This window comes from Drosophila montana, unplaced genomic scaffold (genome assembly GCF_035044405.1).
Source record: "Drosophila montana isolate Dmon_TW-CO22-7 unplaced genomic scaffold, ASM3504440v1 contig_3733_1, whole genome shotgun sequence".
Classification (NCBI taxonomy): Eukaryota; Metazoa; Arthropoda; class Insecta; order Diptera; family Drosophilidae; genus Drosophila; species Drosophila montana.
The window spans coordinates 4532890-4558497 of NW_026998620.1; the positions used below are offsets into that span (position 1 = coordinate 4532890).

The 25608-nt window shown below is 39.0% G+C and overlaps 8 protein-coding genes and 3 long non-coding RNA genes across 21 annotated transcripts in view; 4 read left to right on the forward strand and 7 right to left on the reverse strand.

The window, feature by feature from the left end:
* KrT95D (phosphofurin acidic cluster sorting protein KrT95D) overlaps positions 1-551 on the forward strand; it is a 46731-nt gene extending 46180 nt beyond the window's left edge. For all 3 annotated transcript variants that reach the window (XM_064694215.1, XM_064694216.1, XM_064694217.1), the window contains 2 exons: positions 41-157; positions 228-551. In XM_064694215.1, coding sequence (XP_064550285.1) covers positions 41-157; positions 228-358 — 248 coding nt within the window. In that variant the 3' untranslated portion in view covers positions 359-551. The remainder of the gene's footprint in view (positions 1-40; positions 158-227) is intronic.
* An 887-nt stretch (positions 552-1438) lies between these two features.
* On the reverse strand, positions 1439-3280 carry LOC135436583 (actin maturation protease). Its single transcript, XM_064694226.1, has 4 exons — positions 2995-3280; positions 2680-2927; positions 1858-1954; positions 1439-1792 (listed from the first exon to the last, which is right to left on the reverse strand). Exons 1-4 carry the CDS (start codon positions 3220-3222, stop codon positions 1571-1573), a joined length of 795 nt encoding a protein of 264 aa, XP_064550296.1. The 5' UTR covers positions 3223-3280; the 3' UTR covers positions 1439-1570.
* Positions 2018-2592, reverse strand: LSm3 (U6 snRNA-associated Sm-like protein LSm3). The gene is made up of 2 exons (XM_064694227.1): positions 2444-2592; positions 2018-2391 (listed from the first exon to the last, which is right to left on the reverse strand). Exons 1-2 carry the CDS (start codon positions 2462-2464, stop codon positions 2101-2103), a joined length of 312 nt encoding a protein of 103 aa, XP_064550297.1. The 5' UTR covers positions 2465-2592; the 3' UTR covers positions 2018-2100.
* On the forward strand, positions 2787-4357 carry LOC135436587 (uncharacterized). Its single transcript, XR_010437551.1, has 2 exons — positions 2787-2916; positions 3531-4357. It is a non-coding gene; the product is annotated as an uncharacterized LOC135436587 (long non-coding RNA).
* On the reverse strand, positions 3494-4314 carry LOC135436586 (uncharacterized). Its single transcript, XR_010437550.1, has 2 exons — positions 4085-4314; positions 3494-4016 (listed from the first exon to the last, which is right to left on the reverse strand). It is a non-coding gene; the product is annotated as an uncharacterized LOC135436586 (long non-coding RNA).
* A 1097-nt stretch (positions 4358-5454) lies between the features above and the next one.
* Positions 5455-8396, reverse strand: Rab7 (RAS oncogene family member Rab7). The gene is made up of 5 exons (XM_064694239.1): positions 8250-8396; positions 7193-7440; positions 6907-7125; positions 5984-6121; positions 5455-5925 (listed from the first exon to the last, which is right to left on the reverse strand). The coding sequence occupies exons 2-5, from the start codon at positions 7370-7372 to the stop codon at positions 5839-5841; spliced, it is 624 nt and encodes a 207-aa protein (XP_064550309.1). The 5' UTR covers positions 7373-7440; positions 8250-8396; the 3' UTR covers positions 5455-5838.
* A 487-nt stretch (positions 8397-8883) lies between these two features.
* Positions 8884-13023, forward strand: Epp (Ecdysteroid phosphate phosphatase). The gene is made up of 8 exons (XM_064694712.1): positions 8884-9072; positions 9209-9449; positions 9509-9704; positions 9927-10028; positions 10303-10472; positions 10544-10871; positions 10936-11820; positions 11882-13023. The coding sequence occupies exons 1-8, from the start codon at positions 8957-8959 to the stop codon at positions 12118-12120; spliced, it is 2277 nt and encodes a 758-aa protein (XP_064550782.1). The 5' UTR covers positions 8884-8956; the 3' UTR covers positions 12121-13023.
* On the reverse strand, positions 9152-10172 carry LOC135436938 (uncharacterized). Its single transcript, XR_010437630.1, has 2 exons — positions 9944-10172; positions 9152-9883 (listed from the first exon to the last, which is right to left on the reverse strand). It is a non-coding gene; the product is annotated as an uncharacterized LOC135436938 (long non-coding RNA).
* Positions 13024-13248: 225 nt separating the features above from the next.
* LOC135436936 (uncharacterized protein CG5902) lies at positions 13249-14312 on the reverse strand. The gene has a single exon (XM_064694713.1). It carries the CDS (start codon positions 14301-14303, stop codon positions 13515-13517), a length of 789 nt encoding a protein of 262 aa, XP_064550783.1. The 5' UTR covers positions 14304-14312; the 3' UTR covers positions 13249-13514.
* A 51-nt stretch (positions 14313-14363) lies between these two features.
* LOC135436933 (diacylglycerol kinase theta) overlaps positions 14364-25608 on the reverse strand; it is a 28615-nt gene continuing 17370 nt past the window's right edge. For 4 of the 9 annotated variants that reach the window (XM_064694706.1, XM_064694707.1, XM_064694710.1 and 1 more), the window contains 4 exons: positions 24669-24954; positions 24449-24605; positions 24271-24378; positions 21450-22535 (listed from right to left, as the gene is read on the reverse strand). In XM_064694706.1, the coding sequence (XP_064550776.1) occupies positions 22230-22535; positions 24271-24378; positions 24449-24605; positions 24669-24954 (857 nt within the window). In that variant the 3' untranslated portion in view covers positions 21450-22229. Of the gene's footprint in view, positions 14539-14597; positions 14918-14972; positions 15189-15238; positions 15325-20148; positions 21320-21449; positions 22536-24270; positions 24379-24448; positions 24606-24668; positions 24955-25608 lie in introns of those variants that run through there. The other 5 variants (XR_010437628.1, XR_010437626.1, XR_010437627.1 and 2 more) reach the window with 5 other exon arrangements.
* On the forward strand, positions 15906-17133 carry LOC135436937 (transmembrane protein 179). Its single transcript, XM_064694714.1, has 4 exons — positions 15906-16101; positions 16164-16307; positions 16367-16610; positions 16673-17133. The coding sequence occupies exons 1-4, from the start codon at positions 15992-15994 to the stop codon at positions 16874-16876; spliced, it is 702 nt and encodes a 233-aa protein (XP_064550784.1). The 5' UTR covers positions 15906-15991; the 3' UTR covers positions 16877-17133.

A 25608-nucleotide genomic window follows, 5' to 3' on the forward strand; every position in this document is an offset into this window, starting at 1 on the left:
TCTTATATTATCCATAACTACAGCGAATATTCACCAACAGTTATGCGCTTGGGCAAGAAGAAGGACAAGGAGCGTGATCTCGAAAAGGAGCAGTGCGTCGAAGGTGTTGCCCGTCTAATCTGCTCACCCAAGCAGTCGCATCCAGTGCCCCTGCGTGGTAAGTGTTGTCGGAGCACGTGATATCGTCAACTCAATCCTAATCCTCTGCTTTCTGTTTACTCGCACAGTTTATATCGATGGCACCGAGTGGACTGGCGTCAAATTCTTCCAGTTGTCGTCGCAGTGGCAAACCCATGTTAAGAACTTTCCCATTGCGCTAATCGGCTGCACGCCCATGTCGTGTGCCGAACTAACCTAGTCAAACAATATATCCAATGCCCGTTCTCATGCAAACTCGCACACGCAGACAGATACAGACACAGAGATAGACATTGAGCAGGGGAGCCGGACAGATGCGCGGCAATTAAATTTATTAACTAAGAAGAATGATAATTTATTTTATAATTAATATTTGTAAATTTTTAGTTAATAAATTACTTTTAGCTTGTAAATTTCTTTTAAGTCTACAAACACGCAAATTTGTGAATTTATCAAAAATTTTCGAGCCACACGCATCACACACACACACCCACACACACATACACTAACAATAAGTAATAGCTATATAGTTAATATACATAATGAAATTATAAAAGCCGAACGTTTACCACTTGTTCAAATTAACGCGTATCAAATATCCTGTACAAGTAAACAAAACTATGTAGTTGCAGTTTCAAGAGTTTATTACCAAGAACAAATTTTCTAAATCTAGTTTGGCTAACAAACGGTTTGCCAAATGGTTTCGGTTACAAGCTGTTAAGATTAGCGTGTTGTTCTCTTTCTTCTCTAAATAGGTGCCACGCTGGAGTCAGGAGCATTGCCAGAAGGGCTCCGAATCGAGCCACATGATCTCAACTCTGCTCTCACCATGGCAACAGCGTGATATATGCTCTGGCATTATCTAAACTAAACTAAACTAAACTATCGTATCTATATGTTATGCAGCATACTATAACTACAACTGCTTACCAATGTGAATGCATATTTAACCAACCCGTCGTCTATATATACTATCTAAATTCAGACATCTGTATGTGCAACTAAATATATACTTAGACAATATATATACATATATATATACTTATATAAGCATACCTATCTAATCTGCATATTCTAACATATGTACTACTCTAATTGTTGTGATTTTTGAAAATTCATAGTGTGAACAGCCGATGCATAGATGGTTTAGGAACATGTATCTTTATGCATGCATTATATAGAAAAGATATGTATGGAATCCGTTTCAAGCAATATACCTAGAAGTTGGGTGCGAAAATTTTGCCGATTTAAGATGAATGTCAGGAGCGTTGCAATTGAGAGCGAAGTTAAAAATCAAATATTATAAGATGTGTAATTTATAATTGTATTATTAAATATATATATATATATGACATTTAAAGACAAATCGAAACTGTTTTTGTATTAGCCACCCTTAACCAGCTTTAGATGGGGGCCGGTTGCAATTCCAGCATTAACGCACTCGAATCAATTTGTGTGGCAGCGCGGTTATTAGAATGGATCGTTCCTTGAGACCAAGAGCACCGTCTATGCCGCCGGGCGGCAGCAGAAAAGTGCATCCTTCATGACCCTTGGGCTGCGCGAATTCCACAAGATTTGCATTGCTCTCGCTCAAAGAAACCAAAGACCATACAGCTAGGCTACGTGTCTTGCCATGGCGTGCCACCACGAAAAACTGCAAAAAGGGCAAGTTTCGTGCATAGTTTAATTCATATTTAATATATTCATATATTCGCTCACCTTATCCTGGTCATCAATTAGGTAGCCCACAATCAGCGCCCAATGGGCTCGATGACCGGACCTCAGGCAGGGTGCATGATTGACGTCGGCATCGTAACTGAATAATTAAAATATGCCTAGATTTAAGGTAAACCAAAGTATGCAAGAGAGACTAATGATATACAATTTGTAGCACTTTATTTAAAGCAATCTTAATACAATTTGCAAAAATGCAGCGTTCCTATTTCCTAATCCTGTCGACTTTTAGCCCACCCGCATGGGAGGCGAGACCAATATGACGCCGTCTCCTCGTACGAACAGCATGGGTATGGTGCGCTTTGTGGTCTTGTACACCTCCTCGTAGGTTTCCTCATCAATTTCAACGGTGGTCACCGTCTCCTCGGCATCGCCTAGAACCATATTTAAGTGCTGGTCAAAGGCGTGTAATCGTCCTCTTAGTTCTCGCTCGTTGCGCATTTTTACGTACACCTTCTCGTCCAAGCTGAGGCGAATAAGGTCCAGCGGCTCTTTGACCGGCAATATCACCTGGCTGAGCTGCAAGTACGAAAGTTAGTATGATAATTATATAATGTATGTGTCTACGCACCTGTTCCTCTTCAGTTGCCATTTAATGAACAATTAAAAACTCTTAGTTTATAACAAATTATTAAATTCAAGGGAGAACTTATTTTGTTTTCTTGTATTCACTTTGTTGCACTAAATAATACCAAAAGTTAGTATATACTGGGCAGCACTACACGCGGCACCAGTGCTGCTCATTAAAATACTATTCAAAATACATTTTGGATTTAAAACTAGCAAAATTTGTTTGAAAAAGGATACGGCACCAATAAACAGGCACCACCGATAAGCTGCTCCTTGATCCTGGCACAATCTAGAAGTCCTTCATGAAATAGGCAAGCGCCTGCACTGTTTAAATGCTTCTGTGTCAATTCATATAAATATTGCGCACTGAACATTTCACCATTTATTGTGTACTTCTGTGCACTGGCCTCTGCGAACAATTCCGTTGCCGTCGGCTGTCCATTAAGCAACATGCTTAGCGCCGTTAGCCCACAGGTGGGTCCTACCTGTAATTATTATAAACATATATATAATTGCATACATACATATTATAAGCATAGACAGGTCGCTAACTTGTAGAAAACTTGGTATGTCATAAAATTGGCATCTCTTGGGCTGTGCATATTGACACACACGGCTGAGAAAGCAACCCTTCTGCACCTCCGGGTAATCCAACGCCCAGCTACACTCATCGTTGGGTATTCGAGAAACGGAGAAATTATCTTTTTGAACGCTCGTACGAAAACTGTTTAAGCTAGGCGGCGGCGGGGGCTGGGGTGGAACGGGCGCGGCTGGTGTCATTTAGCACAGAAATTCAGTTATTGAAGTAGTTGGGGGAAACAAATTAATAAATAAACAGCTGATTGTGCGTTATGGGTAGCACTTTTTTCTATCACGGCGATGCCAACTTGTTGAAATATTGCCAGCTTTTGTAACCGCCAAATACTTTCAAAGTTACGTTAAAAAATGATTTTGAAGGGAATTATGTTTTATGCTTAAAGTTAAGTCACGCAATTCGTTTGAAAAAGGCTTAAGGACATTACTTAAACTAAAAACGCTCTAATTGAAAGGATTATGATGCTAATTATTATTTTATTTATTTATTTAAGTGCAACATTTCTTTTTCTGAGAGCGATCAACATTCTCTAGGACTATGGCATGGTCAAAATCGAGGACGTTCTGTTGCGCGGCCGCCTCTTCCATTGCTTTTTTTGCTATTTCTGCAAACGCTTTATCCACATTACTGCCATCCTTTGCTGAGGTCTCATAGAAGGGCATGTGGTTCATTTTACACCATTGCTGAGCGCACCGAGTTAATACCTAAATTTAAATACGGACTTATGTTAGAAATTACCCATTTGAGCAATTTGACATACATTTTGCCCATCTAGGTCAGCTTTATTCCCGAGCACAACAAAGGGAAAGTTTCCGGGATTCCGTGGACTGGCCTGTATTAAGAATTCATCGCGCCACGAGTTCAAATTCTTGAAGGAGTTGGGAGAAGTAACATCGTAAACGAGCACACAACAATCCGTGCCGCGATAGAAAGCCACGCCGAGTGTTTGGAAGCGTTCCTGACCAGCCGTGTCCCAAATCTCGAGAAAAAAAATAGCCCGACATTGAACCACCAAATACAAAGTCGGGAATCGAAGCTTAGGCTCACCTGCATTGTGGTCATGCGATTGTTGATAACAACCTCTTTTGTACAAAAGTCTGTGCCAATCGTTGCTTTGTACATATGTGTAAAGCGTTTGTTTACATAACGATTCATCAGTGATGTTTTCCCAACGCTGCAGTCTCCCAAAACTAGGACTTTAAGAAATGGCTTAGGGTCGTAGAACATGCTATTTGGAGTTTCATCATAATATGATTTATAGAGAACATATACATATATATATATATAAGGAAGATAATAAATATGAATCAGTATCAACTACATTTGATTGACAATTACTTGTAAATGTCGATGTTGACGAACAATATATTTCCAGTTTAATACAAAAAATAAAAAAAAAAAAACACATGCTCGGAAGCCCGCAATAACCACAAAATTAAAAATGTATTATTAGTATATGATGTAGTTTAAAACAATTATGATTGATGTAGAACTACTAATGCTTGTCGTAAAGATCCGAGTACTACTAACTCTGATTCCTATATATTTGTATACTCAACTTGTATATATAAACGTTTAAAAGGGAAACATTTGTAAACGGAGAACGCGTTTCACAATTAATTGAAATTCGAACCCTTGTAAACACTTATCAGAAAGATATAAAATCGACCAAGATACATGCGATCCAGTAAATTCCCAAATTGTGGCTAGTCATCGATGATTATTTACTACTACACCTGCGATAAATAATCTTCAATTTTTCAAGATTATAACCCACCTGTATTGTTTTTTTTTTCATCCGATGTACTTGCACGAATGCGATCGCGTTGGCAATGCAACAGTAACTACTTCTACATGGGTTATTTTCTTGTGAAGAGAGTGAGTTTTCATAATATTTATATATAAAATATGTGAACAAGCAAAAGCTTTGTGGTCGGCGGCAATGAATGTACAAGAGTACGAACATTCAACACACCTTCGCATCGTTTAATGTAAGCTATTTATGTATTTATGTAAATAGGATATCGACGTTCGAAAGAATTGCGAATTCGTCGAATTTCTGGCACTGTCCAAAAGATAGCAATAAATTGAGGTTTGCTTATTTGTTCAAGTTTTGGCTGTTTCAATAGTTGTTGCTTTTTCATTGTTTATTATACAAATTAAACCAAAAGTATGAAAATGGTAAATAAAAAGTTGTGAAAATTACATAGTATCGAGCATACACAAACGTTGTGTATCTATTACCAAAGAGGAGCAATTATTTATAATACTCTACAACTAACAAAGTGAATTAACCAAATTTATGCTCAAATTGATTAGTAGGTTGAGGTGGAAACTGAGCTAAGCCAATAAATTGTCAATCGCCAATTGAATGTGCAGAGTTATATATATAAAATTAGTTACAATACAAATGTATATTTTTGTTTTATTAAATTTACAATCACAAGAATTTGTTTTTTTTTGTTTTAGATAATTTGTTATTGGTGATTCAGATTAGTTTCTGCAACGGCTGCATCTGTTGAGAGCAATAATTTTACTAACGGCAAAATATTACTAGGAGGGCGCGCACAATATGTAAAAGTATTTAAATGATTGATAAACAGAATTTAGCATCCTATCATTATACCTATGCTGTTATTGAAATTGTTTTACTTAAACTTATAACCTTGCTGTCGTACATCATATTTGCTTTTTATACTCATATTCTGTTATGTATTTTTATTTATAATAAAGATTGTGTAATTATGCACTTTGCGTTGTATTCTGTTGCCGCAGCTGCTGCCCGTAAAAATATAATTACATTAGCATTGACAATTGTCAGCGTTGCCTGGACGATTATTTTCAGAGTTCAAGCGTATTTGATCGGGGAAATCGTTTATGAGTTCAGCCTGAAATACCAAAATATATGAGTGTTATCAATGCGGGCATTCATTACTCAAAACATACCTCCGTTTCCTGTTCGAGCGCATTCTTTGCGATGGTTTGAAACGCCATTTCAACGTTGATGCCCTCCTTTGCTGACGTCTCATAATAGGGTATATCGTTTTTCGATTGGCACCACTGCTGCGCACGGCGCGTGGATACCTGGAACAAACAAGATATTAAATATAAAAACAAACAACTGAAAGATACTGCATTATCTACATTCTGAATGTATACAGCTGGTTAAAGGAACAACTGTTTTGTAACTTTTAAATCATGGCTATGAAATAAAAACTGGCACCAAATTGTAAGAATGTCACCAACTTTTATAAATGAATAAAATGTACATTTTAATACATGTAATTGTTATTGAATTTCCAGCTAAATTGAAATACAAGGCAAACAGAACTGGCAACTTAAATCAATCATCTGTTGAGTTATTCTCGGTTAGTATTTCAAATAACTTATTGTCACAATAAAAGCGATGAGTCTGCCTCAATCAAAATTTAGAATGGTTTTGGTTCTAAGCCATAATCAATCTTTTTTGGCATGGTCTTAGCCTCGGAGGTCAAGAATGATGAGCGGATAATCAAGAATCCAAGCTCAAATAGTCCGAGATAACAAGGGGCGCAGACATAAAAAATGCACGTCAAAAAAACTCAATTTTTTAAAAAGCTCAGCCAGGTCAAAAACAAAAAAACACTATTGTTTTTATATATATTTTTTCTGGATTTTTGCAACGATCAGATATTTGCGAATTAGAAGTTTCTTTCAATTATTTATCTCGATAATTTTTGATTGGGGAGAGATTAGCTGTGATGTTTAGATTACGGTCAATATCTGGCGTAGCTATTTTGTAAGAGATGCCTGCCAGCTACTAAACTTTATTAGTTATATATAAAGTTAATGCTTTGCACGATTTCATGCTTATCTGTTTGATTACTTACTTGACGATTATCTAAATCCACTTTATTGCCCAGCACGACAAAGGGGAAATGCTCAGGATCCCGCGGACTGGCCTGTATTAAGAATTCATCACGCCACGAGTCTAAATTCTTAAATGAGTTTGGCGCCGTCACATCGTAGACGAGCACGCAGCAATCAGCGCCCCGGTAGAAGGCCACGCCAAGTGATTGGAAGCGCTCTTGGCCAGCCGTGTCCCAAATCTAGGAAGCAATCAAAACGTGCAATAATCAATTTTAAACAACTTCCGAGCACTGGGTATTTGCTCACCTGCATTGTGACAACACGATCGTTCACAACAACCTCTTTCGTGCAAAAGTCCGCTCCGATCGTTGCCTTATACTGATTGGAGAAGCGTTTGTTTACATATTGATTCATAAGCGACGTTTTTCCAACGCTGCTGTCGCCAAGTATGATGACTTTCAGCAATGATTTCTTTCTGGTGGCCATATCGATATTTGTTATTTGTTATTTTTCTGCTATTCGCTTTTAGATAGCTGCTGTTTAAGCGTTGGTGCCTGCAATAGACAAGTACATACATATATTGGCATATTGTTTAAAATATACTTTTGCACCAACTTATTGGGCATTATTTAATTACACGCTTATCTGAAACTGCCTCGGATTACCAGCACAGCAACAACGACCAAATCTGGCCTCTAATTGAAGTAATGCCACGGACATGGGTATGGGCATGGTTGAATGATAAATTCTGATTTTACACTACGCACATGACTCATGCTCTGAACAATGTCTGACCATTGAACGGTGCACGCGGAAGAAGGCGAGGGGTGGAACGGGAGCCCGCATCGAAGCGATAATAAAAATAATGATAGCAAGCGCTTGCAATGGAGAAAGTGGCGATGACACAACATAACAGATGTAGTATATGTATGACAAAGTCAATGATCAAGGCTGAATCGAACAGGAAGTTATGTTGCTTGCGACAAAACAACATAAACAATATTTGGCCCAAGGAAAACGCCCATATTTATCACAGCATATAGGCTGATTAACATTTAAAAATTAATGTAAACACAACTGCAATCAAATCTGTGCGAAAGCTAAAAAATTGCCATCTCCGCATCGTTCAACACCCGTCCCGTTTGGGACCCACAAATGACTTGTTTTTGCGCACCACTACAATAACATTTGTATGCATATGTACATCCATTTGTATGTATGTTTTTCTCTGTGTCTGAGCTCCACTGGCATTTTCCATACTGTTTTTACTGCTGCGTAACACCATTTTTTAGCGAGTCTTTGTTTCGAATAACGTAGTTTCTTCACTTTACAATTTGCTGCAAACACCTTATGTATAACTTACTTTATTTACGATGTATCTTTATTGTTTAAACGCACTTTATTGCCACTCAACTACGCAGTTAATTTTTTTGTTTTCTACAAATTTTGGCCAATATCAACTATATTATCGATATTGCATTTAATCGATAGACGATTAGCATATACAATACGTTAACAGAGTACTCCACACTTAACGATGACTACACAATTTTCGATATTCGACTTTACATAATTACTCCACTGTTAGCGAGGAATTCTACTTTCTGATTAGAAAAGTCCATTTTTTAAAAAGCTTCCAAAACTGAGTCGTCAAATACAAAAGCACATAAAACGAAACATTAGTTATATTTCAAGACTTAAAACTGATAATTAAGCTCCTTTACTAAACAGGAAAATGTATAACGTAAATAGAAATTGTATAATATTACTAATAACCAAATATATAAATGTTTTTTGAACAAAAATACAATTATATTTATTTAACAATATTAATAAAAAATTGAACTGGTTATTCTCACCATCGACAAAAACATCAATTTTAACGATAGTACCAGCTCTACTTCCCACCTATTAAAATTAGACTTGCCGTTGGTCACATTGCCATAACGAAAAACAATAAAGTTGTAGCAATACTAGTTAGACCATAAAATATACTACAATTTCTAATTATTAAACACAAAGCCCGTGTATAGCCGTAGGTATCCGTAAGATACTGCAATATAAGGAAACATGGCAACGCTGCCGCCGCGTAAGAATCAAACACCAACTCGCATCTGCCAAACCATGAAGCCGCACTTGACTCCGCTACAAACGTTGCTGCAAATGGGTTTCCCAAAGCATAGAGCGTAGGTATCAGCGCCACCAAGCGCCTTCTTTCAGTAGTAGCTAGTCGTGCTAAATCGTAATTTTAAAACATATACAAAATAAATGGAACCAGCGCAGCGTCATTTATTGATTTTTTTTATCCCAACTCCCTAACAGCGAAAAGGCTCTGGCTTCAACCGGGAACAGAGGCGTGCAAATTGCTTCAGATTGGCTTCTGGCCCACGTAAACGATGCGACGTTAGACGAGTGCGCGCCACGCGAGTACATTATATACGCGTGCCCAACTGGGCCGTTTTTACAGCAGCTGGAAGAGTTCTGGTCAAAATCGCGTCAGGTGTGCGGTTGGAACGGAGCGCACAACTATGTGCCGCACATAACGCTAGTTTCCTTTTTCAAGGTGAGCACGCTCTGAACTTGAATGTTAATCAAACCAATAATGCCCATTTTCATTGGCAGGCACCCGACGAATGCTCATTGCAGCTGTCCAAGGCGCTGAAGCAAGTCGTGGACATGACGGGCGCACTGCTAGATCGCCCCATCAAATTGGAGCCATACATGAGCCAAAACTTTATGGGATTCTTTGTGGCCGAAGATGATGCCAACTATTTGAAGCGTCTGGCCTTGCAATATGTTAAGGAGGTGTCCAATTCAAGTATGCCCGCATCGCCCATTGCGATTTTTGTTTGGTAGCAGTTGCACTGCTTTCCTTTATTTTCTACGTTGTTTTGCACTATTTATCTGGTTATCTGTTTAATGCCGCTGGGTTCGGTTCTGTACAGTTTTGGCGTGGCTTACGGTTTCGTTCTCTTCCTATCCCTCTGCCTGCACACACTAACCGTTGGAAATGGACTACACTATTGGTAACGGAGCACAGTTATAAGCGATACTTACGAGCAGCTGGACGCAATTGTGGCCTGCTTCCCCTGGTGCGGAGCAGTATCCTCGGGTACCCGCTGTATTCCGCGCAGCAGTCGATGTAAGCGTCATTCATTTAGATAAAGTAACCGCTATCAGTTCATTATCAGTGTCACACTCGCATTCCCTCAAATGACTTGTAGTTTTGATTGTCAATTGCATGCGCAGTACATAACATATTTACGGTTTACACTTGTTATCATAATGTGACCAGTTTTACGAAAGCCTTATCTCGGGAAAATATGCACACTCATGATACACTCATTCGTAAATTAGTTGACAAGCTTGTAGGGTTTTTTCCTAGACATTAGTCTAATTCGCTCTGTTGCCCGTAGCTATATCACTCGAGCCACACGTAAAGAGCCTGCACCTGACGCTCGCCTATCAGTTCCCGCAGGCACAATTCAATGCACTGAAATCACTTGTGGAAACCCTTGATGCCAGCTGCGCATCCAATTGGGAGCTGCGTTTGTATTCTCGTGATCCACGACTCGCCACCAAACAAGTTAGCACAGCAAAGCGCACTGTTTGCACCCACTGGAGCAAGGAAATTAAATTAATATTAATAATTTATAGGTGCAGAAGGTAGTATATCCCCATAATCCGCACGAAACGGACGAGCTGGAACTACGCATTGGCGACTACATCTACTTAAATAGCGAGGGAGTTGATAGCTCTTCCGACGGCTGGGCGGAGGGCATATCGTGGCTAACAGGTAGCACGGGACACTTGCCGGTTAATTACACGGAACGCACTGCTGAGTCTGATGCCTGGACGCTGCATCGTGTTGTTCAGCTTTCCAAGAGTGTAGCATCCTCGCTTAATTCAGCTGAGGATCTAGATATTGTAGACGGGCGCAGCATATCCACGGAGCCCGAGGAGCGTCAGCGCGAGCTGCAGCAAAGTACATTAAAACTCATCTAGTCCTCTTTAATCCTTCTGCCATATATTTTATTTCCTATGTCTAGGTGCACAACATCCGGAGATTATAGAGGGTTCTTCGTTTGAGGAATCGGAACAGAGCGTTGAAAAATACTTGCGACAGACTCTGCAGCCCTGCCTGGAGCTGCCGTCGGTGCAACTGCTCAACAGTCACAATTTAACACATCCGCGCAATCCACACACGCCTACAATTGAGATCACGACCAATATGTCTTCGGGCTCCAACTCGGTATCCAAGAACATTGATGAGATAATGGTCGAGCCACTGGCGGTGCAGCCTCCTAGACCCGATGATACGCTCAGCGTGCACTCGGACCACGAGCACTCCTTGCAGCCCAACACATTGGATGCCATGCACAGCGGCAACCGTAAGGTGTACATTATGCGCCATGGCGAACGGGTGGACTTTACATTTGGCACCTGGATACCCTATTGTTTTGATGAGTTCGGCAATTATATGCGCAAGGATCTGAATATGCCCAAGGTGTTGCCGCATCGCAAAAACAGCCCCGATGGCTGGCAGAACGACTCACCGCTGACAAACGTGGGCCTCTACCAGGCGCGTCTGACCGGCGAGGCACTGCTCGAGGCAAAGGTCCAAATCGATCATGTGTACTGTTCGCCCTCATACCGATGCGTGCAAACTTGTACAAGCGCATTGGAGGGCCTCAAACTGAGTGGAAACCACAAAATCAAGCTGGAGCCAGGACTTTTTGAATGGATGGCCTGGTATCCCAATGGCGTGCCCGATTGGTTAAGCAGCAGCGAGCTGATCGACTCCAAGTACGACATTGATTTGAACTATGAGCCTGTGCAACAGGCCGCTGATTTAGCTGTCCAGTTAAAGGAATCCACGGAGCAGTTCTATATGCGCAATCATAAGGTTTTGCTACAGCTGCTCGAGCGCACGAGTGAGTAACTTTGAAGCCCGCACCTAGTAGACACTTAAATAGTCTTTAATTTTGCTTACAGCTGGCAATATTCTCATTGTGGCACATGCCACCACACTGGACACCTGCTCGCGTCAACTGACGGGTGGCGCGGCACGCAGCACTAACGAGCTGCGACAGGTTATACACAAAATACCCTACTGTAGCCTGGTCACAGTGGAGCAAATGGATGGTATCTGGAAGCTGGTCGAACCGGATTGCCTCCCCGTAACGCACTCGAAGAATCCGCGATTTGAGTGGAATGCGTTGTCGGCCACCTAGTGCCCGTGCTTGGAGCAGTTTCTGTGCACGCATTGAGACTGATATAAAGACAATTAAAAACACACGACCAAACACAGAACCGCATACATATGCAAAAAGCAAACATACGTAAATTGTTAAGTTTATGAAATTGGCTGCCAAAGCGTTTGTGAAATTGTTTGCACTTTATAATATATATTCACTGAAGACAATTGTATAACTGCCAAACATATAAATTGAAAGCCCATGTCTAAAATTTAAACATATAAATATTTATGTGCATATATATTTACGCATTACAATTACTACGCTATAAGAAGCAAAAGTTGCTGAAATTGAGCTAATCGGCTCAGTGTTTTCGTACGTTTTTTATAAGATGCTGCAATGTATACGCTACCTACAATAATTGTAAACAATATGTAGTTATAAAATGGCACTTTTAGCCTTATCATCAGTAATCCTTTGCTGCTTTGATCTAGCTTTAGCATGGCCCGTTGGCTCAGTTATGCTTAATATTGATTAGCTTTAGCGTAGCGCAGTTTTATTTAGCTATATCTGAAAATAAAGCAAACCCCAGAGGCATGTTCTATATATTTGGACATAGACATATAGAAAACCTATAATGGCTTATAGATATTAAAATTGTTTTAGAAGTTAACAGAAAAATATATGTAATAACGCCCAACAATTAAAACAATAAAAAGTATATCATATAAAAACTGATGTTGCCTTGGTATCTATTTAATGGACTTTATGATATTGCATTTCGACCCACCCGGAAAACAACATTCCATAGTTCGCTTCACTTTGTGCGGCTCTGCAGAAAATAGCCGACATTGTATTTATTGCGCATAGAATTAGTACGGTAATTTGTTGTAATTGTTAAAACTATGAAATATATAATTGTTGAACTATTTAATTGAATTATTATTTGTATTGGTATTTTTTATACTACATATGCATATGCATATGTATATTTGTTTTTAGTTTGTTTTTCTTTTTTTTTTGTATTATTGAATTTGTAATAAAAGTCCAGCAATTGGACAAAAATAACGAACTTAAGATAAGTAATAATCTGTAAATGAATTGTTTTTTTTTCCTCCCCAAATTGCTCAATAGGTTGATAAGCATTTGTTGTTTGATAAAAAGTACTTTAAAATTCGCGTCACTTACTGCGACGACACGTCATCCCAGTTAAGGACCAAAAATATATTTGTAAGAAAAAATTAAATCAGTGAATATAGCTGTTGCAACAGGACAACTTAAACTTGAACAGTTGCTCAGGAGTAGAGAAAGACGCTCGTAAATAGTCCCATTCCTTGAGTCAACTCAATGGCCACCAATAGCAGGAGCAAGACGAAAACGACGCCTGCCCTCAGCCAGGATCATTGTCCCGACGTTTGGTTGTCTAATTGTTAGCATTGCACCTTGCCGAATTGAACACCGCGTCGTTCCAAGTGCTCACGGTACTCCTTGTAGTGCATCTGGATCTCGTGGGAGCGATAGCGTGTCAGCTTGATGGACTTGCGCAGGTCCTGAGTGATGACTGCCCGGTAGCCGCCCTTACGCAACAGCGAGTCTATGGTTTGCACCTGATCCCAGCCCTGTTCGGTAGCCACTTGCGGTAGATAGGTGGCTGTGCGCTTTAAGCCGCGCTCGGTCAAAAACTCAATCCGAATGCCGTGCACGCCCAGTTGCCAGTCCAGATGACCCTGGGCCTCCTCGAAGTTCTGCAATATGGATACGGACACCGTCAGCCTGGGCAGCTCGTCGCGCGAGATAGGTGCGAACCGCGAGTCCTTGAATGCGCTGGTCAACGCATATTCACGCAGTCCATTGTGCAGCTCCATGGCGCTAAAAGTTCCAATACAGCCCCGCAAGCGCTTGTCACGTCCAATTTTCCAGGTCACAAACAACGGGTAGGCATCGTTGCTAAACATCGGAACACCAGGACCGTCAATGTTGTTCAACTCGCAGTCGAGCACCTCGAAACAGAACAGGCACATGTCCGGCACGGCGACACTGTCTAGCGGCTTGATTCTCATGCCATGTCCATTCATATAGTGCTGCGAGTAATGCACTGGCTGCTGCTGGTGATACTCCTCATGTCTGTCGTCACCGTTGCTGTTGGAATGCTGCGGCTGTTGCTGCTGCTGGTAGTTGTTGTGGTGTTGCTGGTGATGGTTGTAGTGGGAGTTGGACATTTTAGCTGCTGTTGCTGCTGCTGCTGCTGCTGCTGCTACGTTTAAGTTTAAGTCTACCAATTGCGATATCTTTTATGTATCTATTTTTTTTATAGTTAATGGCAGTGCACGTTGATGATCTAGGTTCAATTAACATAAGATAACAACGAAAAGAAGTCTAAAGGATCTTTTGTCTAGCATGTAAATCAAAAGCCAGCCAAGCGTATTCTCGTCCAGCGAATGCTGCGTATGCGTACTGCAAGATATTATGGGAAATTTATATAGCCTAACTCTATGGAATGCTCGCGTGCTTACCTTGACAATAAAGTCACTGGCCACCCTGGTTTGGTCTGTCCTGTCTGTTAACTGCTTGCACTCGTACGCTAACACAGCACGTTCTTTTTCTGCTACAATGTGCTGCTCGCATTTAACGGCTCGCACCTTTGTCGTCTTTGTTGCTTTTGCTGTTCGCTTCCGGACATTTGCTCTTGCTCTTGCTCCTCTGCTCGGCTGCCGTTTTGAATGCTACATAGCCATAGCTCATAAACAAAACATTGAATTGCAGCTGTTTGTGCTTCAGCTCCCTATTTCAATTGAAAGTGCGTGTGTGGGCGCCGTCGTTCTTTCTGCGTTAGCTGTGGGTGTGAAATGGTGTTCAGTAAATGTTTAATGCACTAATGCGATCTTCACCTTTTTGTCGCGCAATAGCTTAATGCAATCTCATTGCGTTATCTTAGTGAAAGACAGAGGAGAAGAGAAAGCAATGCAATTCTTGTTTTCCAATTCGTTTCATTTTCACTATCTTTTTAATTGCTCTTTGTTCCCACTTCATTTGCATTTGCCACACACTAACATGATTTTCGGGCGAACAGTTAGTTACACAAGACCCGTAACCTGCTATTAACGCTGTTTGCACCAGTTGGTAAAATTTATTTCAAAATTTTATATACAATTACCTTGCTTTGAGATCCAATTTAATGTAAACAAATTTAACAATTTTTTACGATTTTCGGAGCAGTGTTGCCCAATTCCCGAAGCTGACCTAAAAATGAACTATATTAAAATACTAGCCATGCAGTGTTTTCAACAAACTTTATATATAAATAATGTTAAACCTAAAATGGTGGGTGTATAACTGTAATTAAAATATGTTTATAATTACACTAAAGGTTTAAAGGCACAAATAAACTAAATATTTATTACTAAAACAGTCTTTAATGATTAAAATTCCCTCATTACCAAACAGTAACTTCAATTTGGTACTAAAAATGACAGCCGAATTTTCAATGCATAACTTAATATTCATTGCTCAGAGTAGCTGTAGCCAGCCGTAAGTGATCTGCTGATTGCAAAATTTACAATTTAATAATTAGTGTTAGACGTATTATTCGAGCAATTCATGTCCAATTCAGTATTATGGCAAATCTCTAGTATCAAGAATAATCTTAAAGTGAAGTAATGATCTGAGTATTTGAAAAGCTTTTAAATTACATGATAATAAACGCGTTTTTGGTATATATTTTAGCTATTTGGTATTTTTGCGTTAATAAAGAGGTGTTTTTGGTATTTCATTGAATTTGTCTGACATTTGTGCGGAACGCACAGAGTGGTTAAACGTAATAACTGTGCTTTGCCAACCCTGTTTAGAGCCAAACAAAAATATACAAGTATACACATATATAACAAGTATTTGCGAATTATATGCAAAAATGGGCTTATCAAATGTACTTTTGCTTAGTCAAATAGCGGGACATGTTTTGCTATTCATATTATCGTTGTGCATTGTGCTGCCGCTTTCAATAAATCTTGATCAATTTTGGTATGTATCTAACGGCGTAGTTTTCACCAGGAAATGACTAACTAACCCAAATATTCACCCAGCGGACACTGCTTGCTCTTTACAACGGGCAAATGGCGGGAGGAGGACGGCATGTTCGATGTACATTGGGCCTCAAATGGATTCTGCAATTTTCCACTAATCACGGGCATCTTGCTGCTGATCATCTCAGTTGTTCAAATCTACCGGTGCGAATCTACATTAGCAATCCACGTGAACGTGCATATTAATCTGATGTATTTTTCAGATATGCGCGTATGAAGGATGAGGAGTCTTTCATTGCACTCTTTATTGACGTTGTGCTCGGCATTTGGATGCTGGCCATGTCCATTCTGTCCGCAATTTTCATAACGTTGGGTTTCATTGTCTGGTGCGATGGAATGACCGAACGTTTTCCATCATGCGAAACTTCAGCTGGACAAAACATTATACGAGGTAATACGGAGAAAATCAATACCTCAGGATTCTACATTGAAATGGGCACAACCCAGGTATGTGGCAATTACTTCTGAGCTATCCGCATACAAGCTTAACTATATTGTTTAACTTGTAGTTTGGCGCCTGGGGAGCATTTGCCATTTCAGTGGGCATTGGAGTCATCGCGCTGCTAAAACTTATTCACAACCATCAGGTGCGCAACATCAAGGTGTCCATGTATCTAGAACGGCAACGCTTGGTTAATCAGCAGCAGTTCGATGGACGCTCAACGCCGCCGCTCCCTTCGGGCGTTTCATCTGACTCTGATCAAAATAAATAGTTGATGCTTGCGTCGGGTCAGCAATTTGTTATTCTTTATGTTTTTCTCATCATGTGCTCGATAATTATAATTTGTCATTTAATTATTGTTCTCATAATTGCGGTTGAGACGCGGCAGCTGGAATTCGCAATGTAGTGCAATTTATATTAGTGCACTGTTATTGGATATAAATATTAATGTATTATAGCTATAAGTTATTCGCGTGATATGAATATATTAAATCAATTTACTCAATAAATTTTATATACAAAAGTGAATTGGTAAAGGCATGATTTAAGCTCAAAATAAATTCAAAACTTGTATAGATAATAAAGAATTATTCCTGGGTTGTCGGCTGCAGACAGTGGTAGCATACAAATATTAAATCTTCAGCGAACTGTTCCTATATAAGCTATAAGATGTAGAGGTCTGATGTTAATATATAGGTAAAGATATCTTGTAAAAGGACAAAGTTGTTAAAGCTTAAACTCAATCTCTGACGGAGATATATATGATATAGCGCTCCGAATCCGACAAATTTGTCAAGAGAGCTTTGTAGCTTAAACTAGCTTGCCTTGAAACAGATAACTCGTCGGCTTTATAAAGAATTTATATATAACCTTTATGGGGTTGTAGATGTCTCCGTCTATGCGTATTGCACATTGTTCTGGAGTTTTTCCACTTTAAATTCAAAACTTCACAGCCGACGAACCCCTTTGTTTCTCCTTGATGACGGTTACCGAGATGAATCTTAATATATATGTGAAAAACTATGTATGTAATCATGTGATGAATATATAAATATATTTTCAACCACCCGGTGCGAAATTTTAAAGCCTGCTCAGAAACATGAACTTCAGAATGCGATTTAATGGTTTAATGAAAGATATTATATTAACTTTATTGTACTTACCATAGTATCCGGTAAATCGAAATGAAAATACAATGTATTAAATTCTGTTATGTCAGTTACATTTATTTTTGCAGTTATTTCCGTTTCCTATCTGTTGTTTTGTTGCAAGAATTTGTCGTTCTGTAAAACGGATTTGGGTTTTGGGATTTTCGCAATATTATTTGCATTTCAACAAAATGTTCATTTAAGACTTTAAAGCGACTCCCATTGTACATTATAAATTCCGTATTTGCATGCGTAGTCTGTTTAACAATTTCCGCAAAAATTCCATCGAATTTTGCTTGACAAACTTAGCTTTTCAATATACATACATATCATACTTATTTGATTCAATAATCATCCACTGCCTGCATAAAGTTTAATTTAATGTGGAGCAAAAATTGTAGCTTTTTACTTTGGTTTAGAGAAAAATAGTTACTTGTACATTTATGTATGGATTTTGTTCTGTTCTCTTGCGTTTATGAAACAATTTTGAGATTGGGGAAACACAAACATAAGTTTTTTGTTTTTTTTTTTGGCTTAAAACTAACACTACATCAATGTATGTACTATAATTAGTATTTTTAGTTGTTTGTTTGTTTTTTGGGTTTTTTTATATTTTTATATTTTTTTTTGGATTTTTTAGATTTTTTTGTGCTGTTATTATGTTTTGGATTTCTTTGAATAGCATATATTTATTTTTGTTTTTTTTTTTTTTTTACTTACACTAATTTTTTGTAATATTTTTTTTTAGATTTTTTATTTTTTTTTTAAAATATATTTAAATAACATAGGAAAAAAAATAATTTGGAAAAAAAAATTTTGTTGCTTTGGCTCAGTGTATTTATGTTTAAATTAGACAAAATTCAAATCACCTGCGAACTGCAATTTATATGCCAGTGGCTAATCGCTTCGAATTCGAGTTCGATTCGCATCGAGCTGCATTTCGAATATGTTCGCGAAACGGCGCACGTTACAAATTACAGACGTCTATGCAATATGGGATGGGTTTTTTTCGAATTGCCTTATCGTACCGAACTAAATGTTAAATGTGAAACTTAAAAGCAAAAAAACTCCTCAAATCTCATTCCTTTTTTTTTTTTTTGGTTTTTTTTTTGGTTTTTTAGATTTGATTTTGACGCGCATTTAGTTTTGATTTTGATATCCATTGCATAGTCGACTGGCGGCTGGTCGTTGAACGTGCGGGATCGCTATGAGAGTTACGGAAATCTGGTGTGTTCCGATTAACCCCAGGCACTGAGCCCCATAACTGCAGCTGGTCAAGGTGATTTGCTGAACTGAAAATGCCTTAGAAGGTCATGTGGTAAAACTAAATATGAGTGAGTTTTCTGCGAGAAACTCTTGTGATTTTTTGGACACTGTTATGCGATTTCCGTGTTTGCATAACAGTGAATGGAAATGCGGTAAAACGGTGTGTTTGTGTTTGTGGAGACTGTGTTGTGTTGTGTTGTGTTGTGTTGTGTTTGTGTGCCAATGGAGACTGTGTTGTGTTGTGTTGTGTTGTGTTTGTGTGCCAATGGAGACTGTGTTGTGTTGTGTTGTGTTGTGTTGTGTTATGTTGTGTGTGTAAGGTTCAAGGCGACCGAGAATACTCTGCATTGATGCTCATTGATGCTAAGCACCCGGATATTCCCATTCCCGATCGCCTTGAATTGTGTTGAGGGATGAGACGTTTGCGCATGCGAATACCCTCTAGTGCAGAGCATGCGCAATCGCCCCATCCCCTGTGTGTGCGCGTGTGCGTGTGTGCGTGTGCATGTGTGGCGTTTGTCTTGTGTCTAACAAAAGACGTAATGTAAAATTATTTATAAAATTCTCAAAAATTGTTTTCTTTATAAGCGTTTTGAAGTTGAAATTGTAGTTTTTCGGGTTGTTATCTTCATCTTTTCTTTTCTTTTCATTTCATTTCATTTCTTTTCTCTTCATTGAAATGAATATCCTTCTTGGATTTTGTTATTTTTTCTCTGTAAGTGGATTCTACACCCAAAAATGTTCAAATGCATGTGGAAATACTTACGTGCCCCAAACTGACTGACTGACCGACTGACTGACCGACCGACTGAGTGGCAAATCAGACAGCAGCAGTGTTCAGGCACATTTGTTTTTCTTTTTGGTAAGAAAATGCATTCGTTTACATTTCATAATTTTTTGCACAACAGTGGAGAAAATTTATACCAATTGCACAATCCAAATTTGATTTAACCCATTCCAATATTTGCATGCCATATCTCATCTATATTCTCTCGAATTTGTAGTTCCATTCTCTTGTTTGTTTTTTTTTAGAATATACGAATTGTTGCGTCCCCATTGGTTCTAGTCCGACAAGCTATGCAATTTGCAGCTATTTTTTTACGAAAGCTTCGTACAAATTTTCTCGCAGCTGTTGTAACTTTTACTTTCATATTTTGCTTTGGTTTTCATTTCATTTTTTTTTTTTTTGTTTGTTTACTTTGCCGAGAGTACTTTGCGCCAGAGCGCTGGGCAGCACTGTGTTGCGCCCTCTAGCGGTGAGAGGACGCAGCAGTGCCACATTTGACAAGTTGGTTAATTTTGGTTTACATAGTTTTTTCTTTGCTTCATTTGGTTTCAACAAATAATTATTTAACAATTAATTTTGTACTGTTTTGTGTTTTTTTTTTTGCTCTTTGCGCTGGTTTTCTTTTTGGGGTTTTATTTATTTTCTTTATTTCCTTTAGAACTCTCTCTTTTTGTTAACGGTATCACTAATCTCTTGTTCGGTTTTTTTATGAACTTTTTGTTGTTGTTTGTTTTACATACATAGGAACAAAACGGTAAGGAACATAATTGAGCTTGAATTTTATACAACATTTGCCAGACTATTGCTGTGTAAGGAATAAACATTTGGTTATCATCATCATTTGGAAAGCACGTATGCGAATACTTTCGTCTAAATCTGTGAACGTCCCGGAGAGTATACGTACGTACAATACAATACTAAGTAGTTTATGCGTAAATTTAAAGTGTACAGTTGCGCACAGCTGCATTAATAGTATAGTAGTAGGTATTTGTAGTTGTAGCATTAAATAGTATTAATAGTTGTTGGTTTTTTTTGAAATACATTCAAGTAGTTTCATTTGTTGTTGGCTGTTGTTAGTTCGAGCTGTTTGAGTTTAACGTACTTATTGCAGACCTGACATGACAAGGACATACTCTATACACATATACGAATAGTAATACACATACACATATAGAAAAAGAGTTAATTTTGATTAATGTTTTTGATTTAAGTTCTATAGCAATCGATTATGAATGTGTCGGTTGTGGTTCTGGTTGTAATTGTGGTTGTGGTTGTGGTTGTGTCTATGGCTGTGGTAAACGCTGTAATTAGCACGTTAAATCAGACGCTCGCTATACCATATTCAGAAGTCCGTATTATTTGGGCCGGCGTCCGCCTCGGCGGCATCGCCCACCTCCCCAACGCTGGGCGGCAGGGCCAGGGACAGCTGTGGGGTTGTCGAGCCGGCGACCAGCATTGTCGGTTCCGTGTTGCGACGTTTCATTTTAAGTTTATTCTTTTTTAACATGGTTGCCTAGTTAAGTGATGCGATTTATCATTTATCAATTAATCAAATTGTTTGTTTTTTTTTTGGTTTTTTCATTCGTAGTGCAAAGTGTTTGAGGTTAAGTTGAAAAAGAAAATTTTGGCGTCCGGTGCATTAATTGTTTTGTTTTTTTTTTTTGTAAATTGGTTAGGAACAGATTGATGTATGTTGTTGTTGTTGTTGTTGTAGTTGTTGTTGTTGTAGTTGAAGTTATATACATAGAGAGTATATTTATTATATATATATATGTTAAGTAATATATAAAGAGAAATAGAGAAAAAGAGATAGAGATTAAGAAAAAGAGAGTTAACATAAATAAAATTATGTTGTATTGGTTTTTTTTTGTTTATTTAGTTAGCTTTTAAAACTTTAATATACTGCAAAATTAAGGCATGGCTTTTATTCAAAATGAAAAAAGTAAATCAAGCAAAATGCATGGAATTCGAAAAGAAACTAAATTCGCATCTAATGATTAATGAAACCAAAATAATTTACACCTGTTGCTGTGAGTTGTTAAAGGGGTCGGGCTAAGCGTCTCTTCAAAGGAGCAAAAGCAACAAAAGTGGGAATAAATACACCAAATTAAAGACGTGTGTGTGTGTGTGCGGTGTGTGTGTGTGTGCAGCTAGTTTGAGTTTCATTAGCCGCGGTCACAGCTCTTAATGTTGGCTAATTAGCCGGAAAGTATGCTACAAAAAAAGTTAACATGGTTGGTTCAAAGTTTGTCTAAGCTGCAAGTTTTGCTGCGGTTGTTTTGAAGGATTTGTGCTAATGCATTTTGTGTGGCTGTCAAAGTTTCATTTAGCTTCTTCTATGTATGTAGTTTAGTGTTAGCGGCCTACGGGTAAAAACAGGAGAACCAATATCGCAGACCGGACGTATATGCTGAGGCTAGACTCTAGGAGCTGCCAAAGTGCAGCGAGGGCGGCACTGAAATATCCTTGTCGCCGTTCTCGACTGCCTGCTGCAGTTGTTGTTGTTGCTGCTGCTGCTGCTGCTGCTGTTGCTGCAGTTGTTGTTGTTGCTGTTGTTGTTGCTGCTGTTGTTGCTGCTGTTGCTGTTGTTGCTGTTGTTGTAGCTGCGACTGCTGCGGCGGAGTTTGCATGGCCGAGGTGCTGCCTGGCAGCGAGAGGCTGAGCACCGCCGGCGAGATATGCGGCTCCGTAAGTCGTCGTTTACTCTTCATTTTCTTCAGCATGGTGGCCTGGATGTAGCATATAAAACACACACAAGGTCAAAGGCGACAAAACTCAACAACGGCAACGGCTCAACAGACATCAAATGTACACACCCAGAACATATACAGTAACAAATTGGGTTGCTCAACTCACAGGCTAACATTAAAAACGGATATTCCTTTTCTTTCTTTTTTTTTCAGTGTTTGCCATGTTTTTTAATTATAATAGTATACGTTTAATTTGGACATCAACATTAAAACGAACAAGAAATTGGGTTTATCTTCGATATGCCGAAGCTTTCATTCCTGCAGACTGAAAATAACCGAAGACTGTTAAACGGACAAATTAATATCGGGTAAGGTTTTCAACTGAACCTCACATTTATAAGCTTCAGGTTTCTCAATGTCCTTTTAGCAACGTTGACCAACACTGGGCGCCAGTGTGTCCATATTAAATATGAACCAAATTAATTGCTTTCGTTTCTCATTATTAATATACCAAAGGTATTTGTGCTGAAACTTTTATTTAGAAGCAGATAAATTATTCGCAACTCTGTGGGATGAAATAAAAGTCTGGTATTCATTTTTCAGGAATTTTGTGTTAAATTTGCAAGTCTCATACAAAACTAATAACTCAGCTATTAAGAGACAACCTTCAGTCGAGAGGAGTTTATCAACTTAGCGTCAATAAGATATTTCGAAAAAGTTATTTAGCTAAAAGCCACTTTATAGTGAGGCAAAGAAAACTAATCATCAGTTTATATATACACTCTTTAGTTTCGGAAAATATCCATGGGAATTATTCTAATTATATAACACACAAAAAAGACCAAACATTACTGCATTTAATATGGATATACATGGGTTCTGGTAGGGCTTCTGGGGACAACAGGTGCTCTATTGAAAACAAATACAAGAGATAACAGTGACAATATTGATGCGCATTTAATTTCATTAAATTAAATACCGAAATACATTTATCACTATTATTCAGCTAGGTCGTATTATTTGCACTTGGGACGTGGGGGCGTGGGTCGCGGGGCGTGGCAGTTGGTTGCATGCACGGTTTTTACATAAAAAACAAACACACACATTTTCAATTACTGTTTAAAATGATCAAAATTGTTGCTCACGATCGTTCCACTACGCTTAACATAAAATCGTTACAACAAATAACTGCTTAAATTCTATACTCCCTACTTGTTGGGGTTTAACATGTGGATACCAGGAGGATTGTGTGTATGTCAAATTTAAACACGACTAATCGAAAGAGTGTAAAAGGTTGCTTCCATCTCTTTTTCCATCTTTCTTTTATTACGATTCTTTTCAAGCTTTATCAATCAATGAAAAACTTGGATCTATTTTTGTGGCAGCTACAATTGTTCATCTTGTAAAATGTAGCTTAGATCTTTTCTTGGTACTTCCTAAAAACTCTTATAAAGTTATGTTCTTGCTCTTCTAAATGTCATTGTTAACCGGTTTTATATAGTTTGTTTCGGTGACTTGTCAAGTATGATCTGTGGATTCCGGCTGGGTTGGGTGCACAAAAATTGTTGGAGAAATGATAAAAAAACGAAAGTCTCTGGTGCTGGGTGCACATGATTTGATTTCGGTGGCATGTTCATGATCAGGCCCATAAGAAAATGGTATGTATATACAAAAGAAATCAAAGTGGAAAGCTGTCATGCAATAACAACTGAACATATTTAACATGCAGCTATAGCTTATATAAGATGGGGCATATCGCTTGGATGGGACTCACCTTGAGCGCGGACTTGAGGACGACCACATCGCCGGGACTCTGAATCCATGGCTCGCCGTCCACCTGCACCGGCATGTCGGTGTTCAAATGGATTTTGATGTGGCCACCCTGTAAGAGAGAGAGCAAAAGATTATTCAATATATATTACTCGGGCCCACGGGGCGTGTGTGTAACCCACCTGTGCAATGCGCATGGCCGTGCGTATGCCGGACTGTATCTGGCCCAGGTGCACGACGCCCGTCACGCCCACAACCTCCAGCATGCCATCGTAGTGATTGGGCGTGCTGAACTGATCATCCTTGTCCGGGCCCCAGGGATTCGCGCCGCTGCCCCAGCTGTGAGAAGCAACCGTGTGAGTTTATATTGTTTATGGAATTCGTTTTCAATTTTCCACTTACCTCAATATATTTAATATGATGATGCCATCGACGGGTGGCAGTTCGACCACCTTGCCGTCGACCTCGAGGCGCAGCTCCTTCTGCAAATCCTTGACCGTTTTGCGTCCGACAATCTTGCGCAAACCCATTTTAACATAGTAGCCCTTGTTGCGCAGCCGGGAATTGAACTGATTGGGATTCTCCTCGCGGGCATTGTGAAAGTCCAGACACAGATCGGCATCGATGCCAATGCCAAAATAGTTGTTCATCACAAAGATCTGGGAGTTGTCCTCATTTTGAGCGCCACCTGACAATCGAGGAGAGCATTTAATGAGTCCAAATTGGAGTTCGAGCGCGAGATTGGCATTGACATTGACACATGACACCGAACATTGAATTTACAAAACACATCGAGATAGACATATATGGGTCGTGGGTTTTACCGACTTCGCCTCGGGCTTCCACTTGACTCGGGTTGACATACATTACCTGAACTCCTTGGGACTAACTACAACTAGACAGCGATGCATGCAGCTCTAATGAGTGTATAAATACATCGTATACACATCAAAACTACAGCATTTATCATCAGCTACCAAACTTGGCGGCAAAAGACTACTCGGATATAAATATATTGAGGTTAGGTTAGGTCAGGGGAGGAGCATGGAATTTTATTAAGGTCTACAATCGAGGGGGTAAACCGATATTCCTGCAACCGATTATAATGTTTAGTTGGAATTCTCAGTTAAAAGTGTATTAATTTAAGACAAATCAGTTGCAGAAATAGTCGGAACTAAGGTTCGGTAGCTTTATGGATATTATTACAGCAATATTTCAAAGCACATGTAAAATTACAAAGAACAAAAAAAAACGAACAGCTATTGCTTTGTTTTTACAGGGAGTTGGGCCTCGGGTTGTTTTTGGGGGGTTTTAGTTAAATTAGACAGTGAAACGTATAAAA